Below are 18,125 nucleotides of genomic sequence, written 5' to 3'. Positions count from 1 at the left end.
AATAGAAGGTTTATGTTCCCATTACATAAGGTTTAGGAGGTTGTCTAGAAAGCCTAATCTAAGGGCAACTGAGCTCGCTCTCCTTTCTGCTCGCTCTCTCTCAAGACACAAGAGGGCACGTGTCGAATGGTTAAATTTCACAGCTAGTTTCTTCCAAAGAGCTTTATCATGCAAATTGCGATTGTGTTCGTCCAGCTCCCTAGTCCTTTTTTCTGTAATTAGTATCCTGGCGAATTTTAATGAGTTTAGCTGCAACCTCCGTAACCAATATGATCATATTTATTAATCCGAGAAACCAGAGAGGGGAAAAAAATGACACTATTTCAACAAATCCCCTGGTAAAAGATTTTCTGGCAGGCAATCAGATTATCAGATAACCTTTATCAGAGCCCATTCATTTTGTCTCACCCAGTATAAAATTGAAAAATGTGTAGTAGCCACAGAAATGAGTTGAGTGTGACTGGTGACTTACAGTGCACACTGAAAAGAGAAGCTATCATGATGGCAAGCATTATTTACAGGGCGAAACTATAGAGAAAGCAGACCCTGCGGCTGCAGGGGAGCCCAGGAGGTACAGGGGCCCCATGAGGCCCTAATTCATATGCTATTTCAATAAATATTGGTAAAATTGGTCATCCTCTAGACATTTTAGGGGCCTGAAAAATAATTTGCTGTGGGGCCCAGTAATATTTAGTTATGCCACTGATTACTTATATAAGTGCGACTTTTTAAATGATACAGGTTGACGGATTGGTCATTTCAAATAAATACAGTGAATCTTTCACATGAAAAAATTAAGATATGGAATGTAGATTATAGGCTGGGCTGATGCAAGGAATGATGTATAACCTCCGTAAAGCACTGCAGAATACATCAGTACTACTGTATATACATAATTATTGTGTCTTTGGGAACTGGTAGAATTCTGTTTAACAAACAGAACATGTTATATTTTGTGATATACTTCTGGTTTTAAAACCCCTGATATAAATCTGCATATCCTAAACGATCCGTATGATTATTGTATCGGACCTAAGGACTTAATGATTCTGAATATCATAAATATAAAAAAAAATATGAAATGATATTTATAAAAGCATAAATATGATATCATTCAATAGTAAACAATTATATTGCATTTTTAAATAGTAAATATACCATTTTTTTAGTTTTAGGTAGAAAGTTTTCAGCACTATTTTATTTATAAATTAAATATAATTATTCTAGTTTTACTTTAAAAAAAAGTTTAATACTTCCTTATTGTTATTTTATTTAAATATATTCAGCATCTGACATGCCGGCTGTGGTCCTGATGTTAATAATCAGACAGCCTCCCCAGCCCCTCGTCCATCTGCCTGTCAGACACACGCCAGCCCAGTACAGAGTGGGAGAGATCAGAATCAATAGGCTGCCTTCTTATTGGGTGCCTTGCACTGCTGCTGATGGAAGGGAGTCGGGGGAATTGAAGGCAGGTGTTCCTCCTGACTCCCCTGTTCACATCCAGAGGATCGGAGGGATTGAGATGGACAGACGGAGAAGGGCTACCGTGGCTCTTACACTCAATTTCCTCTCTCTGCTCTTCTCCATCACAGCCTTCAGCAGCAGTTATTGGTGCGAGGGGATGAGGAAGGTCCCCAAACCTTTCTGTACAGGGAAAGACAGGGAGAAGCCAGGATTTTGCATCCGATTTAACAATTCTGACTCCAATGCCAGCAATGTGGTTCAGTATACTTGGGAAACCGGTGACGATAAATTTATTGAGAGGCATTTCCATGCTGGGATATGGTACTCCTGCGAGGAAAACATTAGTGGAGATGGTGAGTATTACTTTGTCCTCTGCCAGTTAGAAAAGAAGCCCTTTCAGAAGAGTCTGGCTTTAATCATCTATTTTGTAGGAAAATGCTGTTGGTTTATCTAATGTTTTATCTACTGCAGAGATGGAACTGTAGCTTTCATGGTGTTCCCCAAAATCCAGAGAACAAGTTGTCCTTCCTTGATCAAATGTACTGGTTCCCCAACTGTGGGACTGGCCCCAAAGAGGGAGCATGGAGCTATGGCTAGGGAGCCAAGTCTATAAGCCAGTTAGGGTGAGATTTGGGGTGAACACTTACTTTCTCACAGCTTGCTGAATTTTCTGACATAGCAGTGTTTATGCCTTTATTATGAGATAAGGGGGGTCCGGACCAAACCTCAAAGAGGGACTTTACTTTGTACCTTATATTACTTAACCCCTTAATTTCATATACCGATGACATTAAAGGAAAAGGCCTTGCATGTTATATTTTACATTGCACAGGAGAAGGATTTTTTTTTATTGCACATGCCACGTCCTGCTACAACAGAGTATAATTCTTTGTGTAAGGCACAACAGGAAGTGAGACATGTGCAAGAGAAATTGCTTCCCCTAAAGGCATATAGGGATTTGATTCCCTTAAAACCCCAATTAACCCAGTTACCAGCAGGGCAGGTTCATTAATGCTGGTTGTGCTGTAAATAAAGGGGTTAAAGAAAGAGCAATAAATGTCAGACTTAGTTGCTGTTACCAAAGTGTAGTAAAGTTCTGTGCACTGTGATTTAATTCCTGTCATGCTCCATCTGCCCTGCCTCTCCGGTATGACTGGGTGGCACCAGCGAAGCGTGGCCCTCTCTTTTTGGGTCCTGCGGTACTTTGGTGCAAATGTAGATGACAGGGAATGATCTGTTTTATTGTTGTTCAGTCAAATAAAACCAGCAGATTCATATTTCCCTGCGCCGGTGATTAGACAGCCACAAGAAGAATTCTGACAGGTGGGACACTCTCCTGGCTCACTCTATGGGCTAGCTAATATCCCACAAGGGCCAGCTCCTGCCTTGGACATTATAGGGTGCAATTTGCCTCGTTAGGTTGCCTATTAACTCTGGCATGTTGGGTAATTACCAAATACAAGATAAACCTTGAACTGTTATTGTTTGTCCTTAAATACATTTATAGTCTGTGTATTTGATAAAGTGCTGCTGTGCATAAGCACATGTACTGCGGCCCTATTTATTAATTATTATATCTCTGCTGACTTGGGTAGGTCTGCTGGCTAACATTGAGCCAACACAAGAGAATGCAGGAAGTGAATGTGGGCATTGAGGTCCCCAGACACAGAAAATGTTGCTTTGATATATAGTGTTAAATACTTAGACAAAATGTATTTTCGAATCCACTGTCCCTTAAGTCCTTTGAAAAGAAGTTACTGTTTGGTTGTAAATTTTCTTAGGAGACACCTGTTGGGCAGTGCAAGATCTAGGCGGATCTTTTGCCACTGCCATCTTTCTGGATTCACAAATCCTGCCCACTGCACCCCTTATAATAATGCTCCCAAAGCTCCTGCCTTCTCTGCCTACCCCTAGTTCTAGCCCAGTTGGATATCATCCTATACAGTAAGTTAAGGGCTATGGGAATATGCTTGATAGCTAAATTCACTCCTAGTTTATTGTTGACTATTGGCGAGTTGTTTTTTTACAAATTGGCAGGAAAAGGGTTAAATGGAACCCTTAGTCTGAGGCTGGGAGGTGGGGGCAGACACTCTCTCTGCTTTATGGCTTTGTGTTACCTCTGTGCTTAACAAGAGGAAGAGACAAGATGTATTACTTGCCCCGTGCCAAGGAGAATAAAATCAATACATATTATTTGTTGCCTTGCTGTGAAAAACAAGAATGAAATGTGCCAGGAGGCCGGGAATCAGCCAGCTGCACTGAAATGAAATGACGCATTTTGGAACAGAGAGTGATATATCCCTTGGAGCATTTGTGACTGCTGCAATAACATAGCGCAACAGAGAAGTGAATCTTCTCTCAATGTATCAAGTTTTTGTCCCCTCATTACTATGAATTCTGTCACTGGTTTTGTGTCTCTTACCTTACTGGTAGAGAGAATAGTTTTACAAATGTAAGCTATTTTTAGTATCTATTTCAACAACAGCTTGAGGATCACAAGTTGCATAATTTGTGGCCCCCAACACATACCGAATAAAAGTTTAACAATACGTGGGGGGGGTCTATGGGATGGGAGGAAAGTCCTCAGGCTGAAGGTTTATCTGAAGGGCAGAATGAACACTGATCCTGAAAATAGCTTGTGCCACCCCAAATTCTTATGGTTTCTCCTGGATGCAGGAAAAACATTATAAAGAGATTTTGTTTGCGTTCATTACTGCGTTTTGGAATTTATTACTGCTTTGTCTTGCCAACTTGTTTTTGGGCTCCCTGTGGTAGGGGCGTGTTTGGTGCAGGGGAAGATAATCTTCTGTGCAAACTTTAAAGATCTAGCAATGATTGTCAATGCCTCATTATCTATATTATATAGCGATACATTATATATTCATGTCATAAACGGGACACACTGCAGCCACTATGTACACCTGTATGGTATATACTGTAGATACACAGACAGATGGATGAATAGATGCAGAGATATAGACAGCTAGACGGGCAGAGTCATAGAGGGATGCTAAATAGAATCCGATAGATTGATGGATAGAGTCAGAAGATAGCATAATTAATAGTCACGGAGATACATCAATAAATACAGAAGGTGGATGGATGAATATATACAGAGATGCACATAAATAGACAGACATAGATAGATAGATAGATAGATAGATAGATAGATAGATAGATAGATAGGCTCAGCACTATGCATCAACTTAACCCCTCCTGAGTACATATAGTCACATATAGTCACAGTGAAACAACTTCTTGTTAATAACCCCATGTATCAGAGAGTGAGAGTAAAAGGCAGCTTAATGCCCAAGTAAAACAGATTTATTTGTTTGTCCATGACTACTGTTCATTGCCTGTTATAGTAGTTTTTACTTTTGTGTTGTTCTAAGCTAAAGGGACCCAGCCCGAAGGCAAGTTAGGGTGAGATTTGGGGTGAGTGCTTATTTGTGCTCTGGGTTCCCCTGAAATTATAGCATGTTGACTGTTACCCCAATGTTTCTTTATATCAGTAACCTTGTTATGAGCTAAGGGTACCAGTCTGAAGGCCAGTTAGGGTGAGATTTGGAGTGAGTACTTATTTGTGCCTTGGGTACCCCTGGAATTATAGGATGTTAACTGTTACCCCAATGTTTCTACATATCTGTATCCTTGCTATGAGCTAAGCGGGCGCCAGCCTAAAGGCCAGTTGGGGTGAGATTTGGGGTGAGTGCTTATTTGTACCCTGTGTACCCCTGAAATTATAGCATGGTGACTGTCACCCAATGTTTCTTTACAGCTAAAACCTGGTTATGTGCTAAGCCTGAAGGCCAGATAGGGTTAGATTTGGGGTGAGTGCTTATTTGTGCCCTGGGTACCCCTGGAATTATAGCATGTTTGATTGTTACCCCAATGTTTCTCTTTATCTGTAATCTTGTTATGAGCTAAGGGGACCCAGCCTGAAGGCCAGTTAGAGTAAGATATGGGGTGAGTGCTTATATGTTCCCTGTATACCCCTGAAACCAGTGACTTAAAGGAACAGTACCACCAAAAAATGAAAGTGTCGTAAAGGAATGAATATATAATGTACCGTTGTGCTACATTGGAAAACTGGTGTGTTTGCTTCAGAAACTCAACAATAGTTTATATAAACAAGCTGCTGTGTAGCCATTGGGGCAGCCATTCAAAGCTGAAAAAGGAGAAAATGCACAGGATACACAGCAGATAACAGCTAAGCTCTGTAGTATATGTAACACCATCTTGGCCACCCACTGTGCCATGGGATGTGCATCATTAATCGCTTACCAGCCATAGGTCCTGAATCCCCTTTGCTAAATGTAAGGGTTCTGGGAATTTATCTCCATGGCAGTGCCTCCACCTAGTGGGATTTGGGGATACACCTATGGGTTGCCCCACTAGTTAACAAATGATTAACCAAACCTTTGCAGTAAAACAAACTTTATATAAATGGAAAATGCAAAGTCAAATACATTTATTTATCAATGATACCACTGCCAGCGTAACAACCCCCCTTTACTCCTCACACCTCCCAGCACTCTCCGCAGTGCAAGCATGTCAATTATCTCTTTTGCATCCAAGCTTAAGACCCTCCTGGTTGAGCTCCTAGGCTTGGGGCTCCCGTACCCCAAGCCCTCCAAGGGCCTTTCACATTCTCTGGCCCTACCAACAAAGAACTCACTCCCCCCCCTTATCCAATTTAGGTCCAACATTTAGGTGGCCACACCAGGGGATTTCCAACCATATGGGATATTAACACCATATCACAATCCATAGGGGAACTTAACCTGTTATCTACTAAGTGTCCTGTGCTTGAATGGCTGCCCCCATGGTTACACTGAAGCTTGTTTATATAAACTCTAGTTGTTGTAAATACACAGGTTTTGTCAATGCAGGGCACCAGTACATTACACTGTCTTTTCTTTAAAACATTTTCATTTTTTGATGTTACTGTTCCTGGTTGCAGGAGGGCCTACAAAAGGCACACTACCAACTGGTGTAAATTTAAAAAAGCTTATGTGGGTGCAAGAGCCTTTCCGTATAGGGTCATTGTGCTAACAATTTTTGGTCCATTTCCACACTTTGTATCTGTGATTGTAAAGATTCAGAATTTAGTGAAATAATTTGTGTTCTAGTGCGCCAGGAAGTTTAATGATCCAATATCATCTAATTTATTGTGCTGTATTATTCCTTTGCTGTGAGTTTCCATTAAAATGTTGCATAAAGCATTGCTTAGGTGACTTTGAGAGTTGTTGCAGAAAAAGATTGTGGTTGGTTGGATAGAAAGACAGTAACTGGGGAAGAAAGAATTAAATCAGTTGGATAGCCGGGAGGAAGGCGCTAAATTGGCTACTTTGGATATTAATGAGGAATACAGCACATCCCCGTCACTTGCATCCCCTTGTGATATCAATGTCCCGTATGTCTCGCAGTACAGAGCACATAACCACACTAGGAGGTCCTGGATGTATGGGGTTAAAGTCTCAAATGATTATGCAGGTTGGATCTGGTCACATCTTGTTATATAATAAATCAATATTCTGCAAATAAAACCAACTCATTATTATTCTGTCCAGCTGATACAGGGCTATTAAATTATGGATTTGGTCATACCAGGCCAGCGTGGTGATTATTTCTGCAATACCAGCCAAGATCAGACCTTGAGAGGCAGAGAGAGCAGCGCGTGAGATTTCTTTAGAGACTGGAATTAATTTACAAGAGGGGATTATCGCTTAACCAATTTGCTATACAAGCTCAACAGCTAAATGGTTCTGCTTTGTTCTGCCCCGAGTTACTCACTGTTATGGGTTTCTAAGTACGGGTTGGGTGGGGGGTGCCAATACCTTCTGCTTTCAGTGTGTTGGAGTTACCTGCCAGAAACCATAGGATATGGTTTGTTGGAGTTTGTTGGTGTGGAACATGACACCCCTCATATTTTCAAACTAATCCTTCCATGAAATGTGAGCATGGCTTGACGTCCCCTTCAGCTATGGTATTTGTGATATATAGACATAGGGTTGGATGTAGCATCCTTCTCCAGTAATTTATTGGGTGCAGGAATCTAAAAAGAATGAGTTTTAACTGTGTAGTAGTACTCTGTTCTCTTTCATACTGTATGTGTAAGTTATTCATTCTGCATGTACCTATCACCTTCCCCTCTGTTGCTGAATACAGTGTATGACCAAATTGTACATTATTTCTCCAGCTGATCGGATAACCCATAAATCTGCCTGTTTAGTGGTCTTTAAAGGAGGATAAAACCCTAAAATAAATATAGCTATTAATGCCATATTTTATATATTAAATATACTGAACCAGCCTAAAGGTTCAGCATTAGTGATGGGCTAATTTCGCTTGGCCGAAAATTTTGCGAAACCGTGAAAAAAAACGCGAAACGTCGAAAAATGAGGTTTGTCTTTCATATAAGCTGATGCTTCAGGGTTAAGTATTTAATTCTAATCCTAAGTGTGCTGGCTTCTGAGCTGCCATATACCAATAATTCTACCTTTAATGCATCAGGTGCAGTTGTGATCGGAGCAGTGGCCTCAGTTAGACTAGAGCTCTGTTCTCTCTCAGTGCTGCATTGTGGGTAAAAACATGGTGAATTGCATCTGAAATTGCACTTTGCCCATTGTACTGGAAGTGGTAAACGACTCTTTTAAACAATGTTTTTGTTGGCCTTTAGTTGACCTTAAGACAAATGAGGAGGTTTACTAGCAACGAGTAAGCCCCCAACAAATTTACTAGGTAGCTCAGTGGCCCCCTTACTCTATCTCCTAAAATATCAACTGTTTTAACCAAGCATGCCAGAGGAATCAGTGGGATTTCTCACTTGCTTACAGATGCATTTGTTCCTCTCTGTTGTGGCTTGAATCATACGCCCATGTAGTTGAAAATGTCTGGTTTACCTGCGCTAATGACTGCACTTCAAGGCACCCCGAGGTTTTAAACTAATAGCAGTATATTGGGTCTTATTTACAGAGCTGCTTATTATTTACTGGCTCTTCATTATTCACTGGCTGCTGTATGACCTTCAGGAGAGAGATACTAATGGGAGTAGAATTATATATATAATTTTCAGTGTCATTTGGACCAGTGGAACGTGGAGGAAAGACACATCAAAATTACCCTTAAAACTTACACACCTCCGCTGAAGAAAAACTTTTCCTGATTCAGTGTCGCACTGGGATGTCAGGGGCCTACCAGGAAACCTTACACGGTGGGCCCACTTTCCAAACTATTATTCCTTCTCTACTCACTCAACCTCTTTATTCTCCTAGTCTTTTTATATCTACTTACTATATTCGACCATTATAGTACATTTTTTCCCATAAAGAAATAGGGAATGACCAAATGGTTAGAAGCAAGAGTCCAACACTGTCCTGTGGTGTCTGCCTAGTCAGTGAATAGGGGATATTAGAAAAAAAGACAGGTTGTAAAGTGAAGCTACACAAGTCTCAGAAGTCACAGAGCCAGAGCAAAAACATTTTACCTTTCATTCTTACCAAAGATAAAACTGCATAATATAAGCCCAGACAACTGATCAATGTTTCTTCTAATTATTTTGACTATGTGCACAAAGAGATTCTTTTGTGTTCACACAAAAAAATATACGTTTTTTTTTTTAATTTGTCCTGGACAAAATAAATACATAATTTTGTTTTCACACACATAATTCTCTGTGCTAACTACAATTTGTTGTGTGTGCTGGCCTCAAAATGTCTGTGCCCACGCACAAGCGCAGAGGTTAGATGCAACATTGCAAATGATCCCTAGCGTTGGTGTTGGGCTGGGACTTAGGGTAGGACTACAAGGAGTATGCACAAAATGTCTCTGTCTTAAATATATTGATAATAGGTTGAGTGCAGAGGACTCTTGTATAGGACTACAGGATGTTTTCGGCACGATCCGACACGCTGCTAAAAAAAAGTCTGTGACAAGTCCCAAGCGACAGATATAAGGTAAGATATAGAAATGTCGCAGCATTGATCCGACGCAACACGACTGTCAGATGCAGACTGTGCCTGCATCCGACAATCATGTTGCATCGGCTCAACGCTGCGACTTTATCCAACATTTCTATCTCTTACCTTATTTCTGTCTCATGTGACTTGTCACAGGTGTTTTGTTGCAGCGCGTCGGATCGCGCTGAAAACTTCCATGTAGTTCTACCCTTAGCGGGTATGGGTAAATACTCCATCCAGTTTGTGTATAGGTGACTGTCAATAGTAGTCATATCAGGGGCTGAGAGAGCAACAGACTGTAGATTAACAGATTGCAGGGTACAATTGTAGTAATTTACATATGCAGCCGTAGGTAGAGTCGCACTAAAATACTTACATCCAAACACAATCCCTGCAATTCCATATAGTTGCACTAAGTAGCATTGTATCCCTCCTGCTTCTTCAGCTGATGTGCAGTTGCACCTATTGAAAATGTACAACTCTGAACATAGCAGTAATTCTAGGCTTTTCACAGCAGGTTGTGTCAATAGGCATAGCAGACAAAAGAATAACCCTTCTTTGAAATTGTTTGTCACAACTTGCAGCCAATTTTTAACTGCACAGCTGCAATTATGCCGCACAGTGCTGAATAATAAAGTGCTGAGTAAAATATATGCAAGTTTGCATCTGGAATTTCACTTTGCATACTACAATGCATTTGTAAATTACCTTTTTGATTGTTAAAGGAGTTGTTCGCCTCTGCGTTAACTTTTAGTATAACATAGAGAGTAATATTGCAAGATATGTTGCAATTGGTTTTCATTTTTTATGATTTGTGGCTTGTGAGTTATTTAGCTTTTTATTCATCAACTCTTCAGTCTGCAATTTCAGCCATCTGGTTGCTAGGGTCTAAAATAACATAGAAACTATGCATTGATTTGAATGAGAGGCCGAAATATAAATATGAGACGTGAATAGAAAGACTCAGGTCATTTATTAAAAAATTGTAGTCTTAAAGAGCATTTGAAGTCCAATTCAAAAGTTACTTAGAATCTGCCATTCTATAACATACTAAAAGTTAAGTTAATGGTGAACCACCCCTTTAATTAGCTGAGTCCATCTTGAGGGTGCCGTCTGAAATCTCAGAGACCACAGAAAGGCTAACCCTATAAAAGAGGGGCTTCAATATGGAACCAGTAATAGGGTTGGCTGATTTATGTACCATGTTTATATGTTTAACCAATGTTGTATACATACTGTCAGTCAATAATGAGGTGCCCATGGGAAAATGAAACTAATTCTCAAAATCCATTATGACATTGTTTTTAGTTGACCTTTAGTGTGGCTGTGAATGAGCCAAAATCCATATTTTAGAGTTCAAAACACCCTGACTCTCCCACTAACCGATCTGCGTGCCACTATTTGGGTTCTCAGGCTGATCTGTTGTTTTATTTTTGTTTTCAGGTGAGAAATGCCGGAGCTTTATTACCCTCACGCCACCTGCAGATCGAGGTAAAAGCATTTGAATGTTTCATGTATCTTTTATCTATATATTTTCTAGACACAGTAATAATGTAAATATACTGTTACTCAACATAGCATTTGTACAGCTCTTTGTTGGCAGTCTAAAGGGTGATCAAAAGACGGACAATACAAACCTTATATATACTGCAAATTCAGCATTACATAAATCACTCGTTACACTGATTAATCTTTTCATGCATTTCCCCTGATTAATATCCTCATGTCTTTCCTCTGATTATTCTCTTCTCGCCTTCCCCTGATTAATCTCCTCACCCCTTTCCCCTGATAAATCTCCTCAGAACTTCTGATTAATCTCCTCACATCTTCCCCCTAATAAATCTCCTCACACCTTTCCCCTGATTAATATCCCCATGCCTTTCCCCTGATTATTCTATTCTCGCCTTTCTCTGATTAATCTCCTCATCCCTTTCCCTTGATTAATTTCCTCTCCCCTTTCCATTGAAATATTTTCATGCCTTTCTCCTAGTGAATATCCTCTCCCCTTTCCCCTGATTAATCTCCTCACCACTTTCCACTGATTTATCTCCTTATAACTTCCTCTGATTAATCTCCTCACCACTTTCCACTGATTTATCTCCTCATAACTTCCTCTGATTAATCTCCTCACACCTTTCACCTAATAAATCTCCTCACACCTTTCCCCTGATTAATATCCCCATGCCTTTCTCCTGATTATTCTCTTCTCGCCTTCCTTTCATTAATCTCCTCATCCTTTTCATTTAATTAATCTTCTCACACCTTACCCCTGATTAATCTCCTCTCCCCTTTCCACTAACATTTTTTCATGCCTTTCTCCTAATGAATATCCTCTCCCCTTTCCCCTGATTCATCTTCTCACCACTTTCCACTGATTTATCTCCTCATAACTTCTTCTGATTAATCTCCTCACATCTTCCCCTGATAAATCTCCTCAAGCCTTTCCCCTGATTAATATCACCTTGCCTTTCCCCTGATTATTCACTACTCGCCTTCCTTTTATCAATCTCCTCATCCTTTTCCCCTGATTAATCTCCTCACCTATTTCTCATTATTATTATTTGCCTCACTAATTTTACCGGATTAATCTCCTCAACCTTTCCGCGGTTAATTTTCTCACCCTTTCCCCGATTAACTTCCTCTATGATTAATCCCCTCGCCCATTTCCCCTGATTAATATCCTCGCCCATTTCCGCTGATTAATCATTTCATGCCTTTCCCCTAATTAATATCCTCAGTATAAAAATTAAAATTGGGTAAACAGATAAAAATGTTTCTAATATACTTAGTTAGCAAAAAATGTAATGTATAAAGGCTGGAGTGACTGGATGTCTAACATAATAGCCAGAACTCTACTTCCTGCTTTGCACCTCTCTTGGTTACCAGGCAGTAACCAATCAGTGACTTGAGGGAGGGCCACATGGGTCATAACTGTTTGCTTTCTAATCTGAGCTGTATCCTGAGGATCTTTTGAAAACTCACTGAACAGATATGTCCCATGTGTTAGAGAGCTGAAAAGCATGAAGTTGGGTTCTGCTATGTTAGACATCCAGTCATTCCAGCCTTTATACATTACATTTTCGGCTAATGAACTATATTAGAAACATTTTTTTATTTTGCAAAATTGTTATATTGAACTGTTCTTTTTATCTCCTGACACTTTTCCCCTGATCAATATCACCATGCCTTTCCTCTGATTAATAGGGATGTAGCGAATGTCGGAAAAAATGTTCGCGAACATGTTCGCGAACTTCCGGACAAAAATGCGAACGGTTCGCGAACGTCGCGAACCCCATAGACTTCAATGGGAAGGCGAATTTTAAAAGCTAGAAAAGACATTTCTGGCCAGAAAAATGATTTTAAAGTTGTTTAAAGGGTGCAACGACCTGGACAGTGGCATGCCAGAGGGGGATCAAGGGCAAAAATGTTTCTGAAAAATACATTGTTGACACAGCGCTGCGTTTTGTGCTGTAAAGGGCAGAAATCACACTACGTCACTCAGGTGATGTTTCTGGACACGGAATGTGAAAAAGCTCACACAGCTAGGTGGCACTTGGTTAAAGACTGGGCAAACAATGCCTGCAAAGGCAACGTATACAGTAGTGGATACGGAATATATTATTGCTGCTGTAAAAACATCACTCAGGTGATGTTTACGGGCACGTAATTATTATTGTTATTATTTAGACAGAATGTGAAAAAGCTCACACAGCTAGGTGGCCGTTGTTTGAAGAACACACTGGGCAAATAATGCCTGCAAGTGCACTACTATTGGTGCACTACTATGAAGAACAGCAAACAGCACTGGACACATTAAAGAACAGTGAGATAAGTAAAATAAAAAAATATATATATATATTAAAAAAAAAAAATTACTCTGGTTGGTGCTGAACTACTAGGAGCAGCACACCAGTCCCACTCCCCAACACAGCTAGACTAATAGCACTGGGCTATTATAGTAGCAAAGTAAAAAAACAAAAAAGAAAATAAAAGCAGTCCTTACAAGGACTATTGGGTTACAGGCAGCAGTCAGCAGATGAGAGATCAGCAGCAGTGCCCACAGCAGCTACACACAGAGCACTGCAGTAGAAGGTAGATTACTAGCCAGCAAAGCTACCTAACCTAAAATGTCCCTCAAATCCCTGCAGAGTTCTGTCCCTACAATACAGAGCAGTATCAAGTAGATTACTAGCCAGCAAAGTTACTATCAACTGTCCCTCAAATCACTAACAGCTCTCTCCCTACACTAGCTCTTCCAAGCACACACAGGCAGAATGAAAAAACGCTGCAGGGCTTCAGTTTATATATGGAAGGGAAGTGGTCCAGGGGGTGTGGGGGTGGTCCAGGAGGGAGAGCTTCCTGATTGGCTGCCATGTATCTGCTGGTCTGGGGTGAGAGGTCAAAAATAAGCTCCAGCTAAGGCGAACCCAAATTGGCGAACGTCGCGCGACGTTCGCGAACATTCGGCGGACGCGAACACCCGATGTTCGCGCGAACTAGTTCGCGGGCGAACAGTCCGCGACATCCCTACTGATTAATCTTCTCACCCAATTACTCATTTTTTATGATTAATCCCCTCACACATTTCCCCTGATTAAACTCCTCTCCCCTTTCCACTGATAAATAATTTCATGCCTTTCCCCTAATTAATATCCTCACCCCTTTCCCCTGATTAATCTCCTCATGATTTCCTCTGATTAATCTCCTCACACCTTTCCCCTGATTAATATCCCCTTGATTTCCTCTAAATAATCTCCTCACCCCTTTCCCCTGATTAATCTCCTCACACAATCCCCCTTATTATCTCCTCACTCATTCCCTTTAAATAATTGTCTGACACCTTTCCTTGCTTAATAACTTGACAAACAATTGAGTGCCTTTTCTCAGATGACTCCTAGCATGCCCTTGTATTGTCAGTGCATCTGCTACAAGTTACTCGGATGCTGTTTGTATTATGAAATAAAGGGCACAGGGAATGGAATCTTTGTGAAGCGAAACTATAGACATTTCAGTCTTCAGTGGAAAGTGGCAGCTTCTGCTCAGATAAAGCAAGAACCTTTGTATGTGCTGAGGTTCCCTCCTGGGGGCAGAGGCATCAAATGTAGATACAGTAGCTAATTATCCACCAGTGACGCACTGAGCCACATACTCATGGTGGGCTTCCTGTGTTTGGCGGATGAGTCATAGGTTTCCCAAAATGGATTTTCAGAAGGAGAAGCACCTGATTAGAGTTAAATAATGGCGGGCTATCCCTGCTCTGCTTAGTATTGTAACAGAACAGACAAATTCAGAAATATCGCCAGCTGCGGCCTGGAATACCTACAGTACATTGTCAGACGCAAGTGTAATAATGCATCAAGAGGCAAGTGTAATAATAGGTGCAAAGTCTAGTATCCTTTATCAACCAGCATTTACTAGTCAACTGTAATATAGTCCTTCTAAAGGGCTGTCCAAAACAATTTGAAGATACCCCTAATCTGGCCCCAACTGCCATTTAGATGCCTCCAGTGTTTAAAAAAACTCTCCCACAGTCACCAGCACCTTATGTGTTGCAGGTGCCAACATTATTTATAGCATTCTAAACATGGGCGTCTATGCGTGTAGAGGATTATGTCTGTGGCTTTGTTACTTGAAAGTCTCTTTTTGCTTTCTCTCTCGACTGTGTATGATGTATTGAACACTACATGGAATTTCATTACTGGTATGAGTATGAAGCTGTCTCAATAAATCACATTGAAACCTATTGATTAGTGTAGCTCTGCTTTCTGATCTGATATTCTCTTGTTTACCTGGAAGAGAAAATAACTGGGGTATATATGGGACCTGAAAGTGTATTTTACACCAAAGGGATGATTAGTCATTAATGTGTGATCATAAAAAGGCCCCAAATTGAGGCAAATTCCTCATGGTGATGCTATCAACCTCGCTTCACCATTGGCTGGAACCTACCTACCTGCTTGCATCGCCTTGGAAAGAGTGTCTTCTAACTCTTTTCTGTTCAGAACAGCACTCTGAGCAATTTTACATTAATTTGTTATTAACAATACAAAAAGACCCCTTTAGGGTAAGGCCACAAGAGGAGATTCGGGGAGATTTTGTCGCCTGGCGACTAATCGCCTCGTCTTTTGAGCGACTATCTCCCTGAACTGCCTCAGCATTTTTCCCCATAGGCACCCAAAGTTGCCTCACTAAGGCAACTTTGTGCGTCTGTTGAAAACGCATCGCCGCGTGTGCATTAGCGCAGGTGACTTTTCATTCTAGCCTATGGGGAAAAACGCTGAGGCAGTTCGGGGAGTTAGTCGCTCAAAAGACGAGGCGATTAGTCGTCAGGCGACAAAATCTCCCCGAATGTGGACTAGCCCTTACCAGAACACCACAGCCCCCAGGTATTTCTGATAATAGATTTCATACCTGTACATACAATTCTTATACAATAAATATTGGGTTCAACTGGTACCTTGGTACAAACGCAGCTCTGAAACATTATTCCTCTTATCAACATGCTCATGTCTTGTTTTTGTGCCAATATACTACACAATACACACGGGGCTACGTCCTGGGAACACCAAGTAAAGGGCAAGTGAGACTCTTGGCAACATTCTGCTAAGAGTAAACTGCCAGTGTGGGTGTGTATTAGGGATGAAATAATCCACAATTTTTGGCATTCGGTCGAATCCTGAATCTTTCATGAAGGATTCAGCTGAATCCCAAATCTGAACCCTTATTATACTTAAAAAATCATAATTTGCCTTGTTTGTCACACAATTTTAAAGTTCAGCCAGGCACCTGGATTCAGCCAAATCTGAATCTTGCTAAAAAATTCTGAATCCTTGATGGGTGCATCCCTAGAGTGTATATCTACTGAGCATTTACACTTGTAAAATGATGAGATTATCATCAACCATTAAACACGTCACACACTTTTTATCAATTTAGAATTATGTCATAGACAATCAGATTGAGCAACCTGGTTGCTCTCTGTGTGTGGCAATCTTTCAAGAGTAAAATCTGGTAGGGTAAAGGGGGCCGTACCCTATGTACTGCCATCCCTGGTTCTGACCCCCTGCTGCAGGCCCCTACCTCCCCTAATTCAGCACCCTATCGCTGTTCCTTAGCATCCACAGGTTTCGGTGGCCAGGGGACCCATCAGCAGGACTCACATCAGGGCCATACTTTAGTCAGGAACTCTGTGACAGAGCAGGACTACAAGATAGAAAAGCTTGATTTGTGGGTCTGGAGAGGGACAGGGCTTGTATTGAGTGGGCAAGTTTTTAGGTGCATCATGGGTGGAGCTTGGTATAAATACGAAGTGGGTTGGTGAATCATTTAGCACAAATTGGGTGGCTGGGGTGGATCAGTGTATATCTGTGCATGCAAAGGGCATATTCTTTCATTGGTGCTCATTTTACATGCATGGGGCCCCATGACTACCTATTGTTCCCCCCCCACTGGTACCAAAAGCACTTACACAACTTAGCACTTACACAAGTGAGCATCTCTTAAAATAACACACTGGCATTTTCATGTGGCTTCATGTATCCAAAAAGCATCCCATATGCAACTGGTATAGAATATATAGGGAAGGTGGATGTGGCCACTTTTAGACCCACCTTCCAACTCTAGCTTTCTATTTTGATCCCTAAATACGAACTGTAGAAGACAGTAATTTTGTTCCTGCTTGCCAGCCAATGGTGGGTGTTGCTGTGGTGCCCGTGACTGTGCTTTTGTACTGCAAAAAGAAAGGAGTCTGACAGCTAAAGTAATTATTATTAAGTGCCACTTCAAGGCATCACATTACAGTTTCAACAGGAGGTAGGCTCCTTCACATCTCCCTGATTTGAAGTTATCTCATGGCATACAGCGTCAAGATTTTCATCAGAAACTGAAGTTTTTTAGAAATTGATCATGCACCATAGTAGAAAGTATAAAATTGTCCCTTTATTCAAACATGGCATTCCCCACATGCTGATTTGTAGGTGAGGCATGTAATCAACAAAGCTACAGTCATTTGTATCTGACATTGTACTTGTATTCGTAAATGACCCTTACTGTGGTTAGCGTCATCTCTCTTTGAGTTATAACCACAAGCAGCCAGGTGACACACGTTAGAGGCTATATTTCTTTAAGAAAGACAGTTCCCCTTTAATATATTTGGATGCAGATGGATCAGCTCACTGGGCTTTCTCAGGATCATGTGATGATGGGCCCACTCTGATTTATGCAGAATAAGTCACAGCAGGACATAAAGAGGCCATTAATCATCTTTAACTCAGAAAATCCATTGGGCATAACATATTTCCTTCCGGAAATGTCAGTTTTGGGCTCTCCTTTTTACAGCTTTATTTTCACTGAGTGAAAAAAAAGGGATATAAAGAGGTTCCAGTGGAAACACCATGCAGAATAAGATACTGGTTTTATTATACAAATTGGCCAATCTTGAAGCATTTGGCACAACTGTCCTGTAACTCCTCGCTGCCTGCCCACAAAAAAATGCATCCATTACAGAAAGCTGAATGGACAAGAGGTTTCGGTGTGGGATGATTGGGAGCAGGTTTAATCACATCAGTAGGGCCATACGTCAGTTTAATGATTATGTAGGAAAATGTGTTTCTCTTCAGGTCCAAAGGCTCATGTTGTCCTTCTTCGTTCACTAGGATGGAGGCCAAGTCTGAAATTACAGAAGGTTTCTGGGAAATTGCT

The 18,125-nt window shown here is 40.9% G+C and overlaps 1 protein-coding gene across 1 annotated transcript in view; it reads left to right on the top strand.

The window, feature by feature from the left end:
• The first annotated feature begins 1,294 nt into the window (after window positions 1–1,294).
• The window catches only part of LOC108702856 (germ cell-specific gene 1-like protein), a 32,448-nt gene continuing 15,617 nt past the window's right edge, over window positions 1,295–18,125 (top strand). Inside the window, exons 1-2 of the mRNA XM_018238591.2 lie at window positions 1,295–1,817; window positions 10,869–10,916. Coding sequence (XP_018094080.2) covers window positions 1,295–1,817; window positions 10,869–10,916 — 571 coding nt within the window. The remainder of the gene's footprint in view (window positions 1,818–10,868; window positions 10,917–18,125) is intronic.

Source organism: Xenopus laevis, chromosome 9_10S, assembly GCF_017654675.1.
Source record: "Xenopus laevis strain J_2021 chromosome 9_10S, Xenopus_laevis_v10.1, whole genome shotgun sequence".
NCBI lineage: Eukaryota > Metazoa > Chordata > Amphibia > Anura > Pipidae > Xenopus > Xenopus laevis.
Note: the sequence above shows the minus strand (reverse complement) of the source record. Positions and strands in the feature narration are given on the sequence as shown.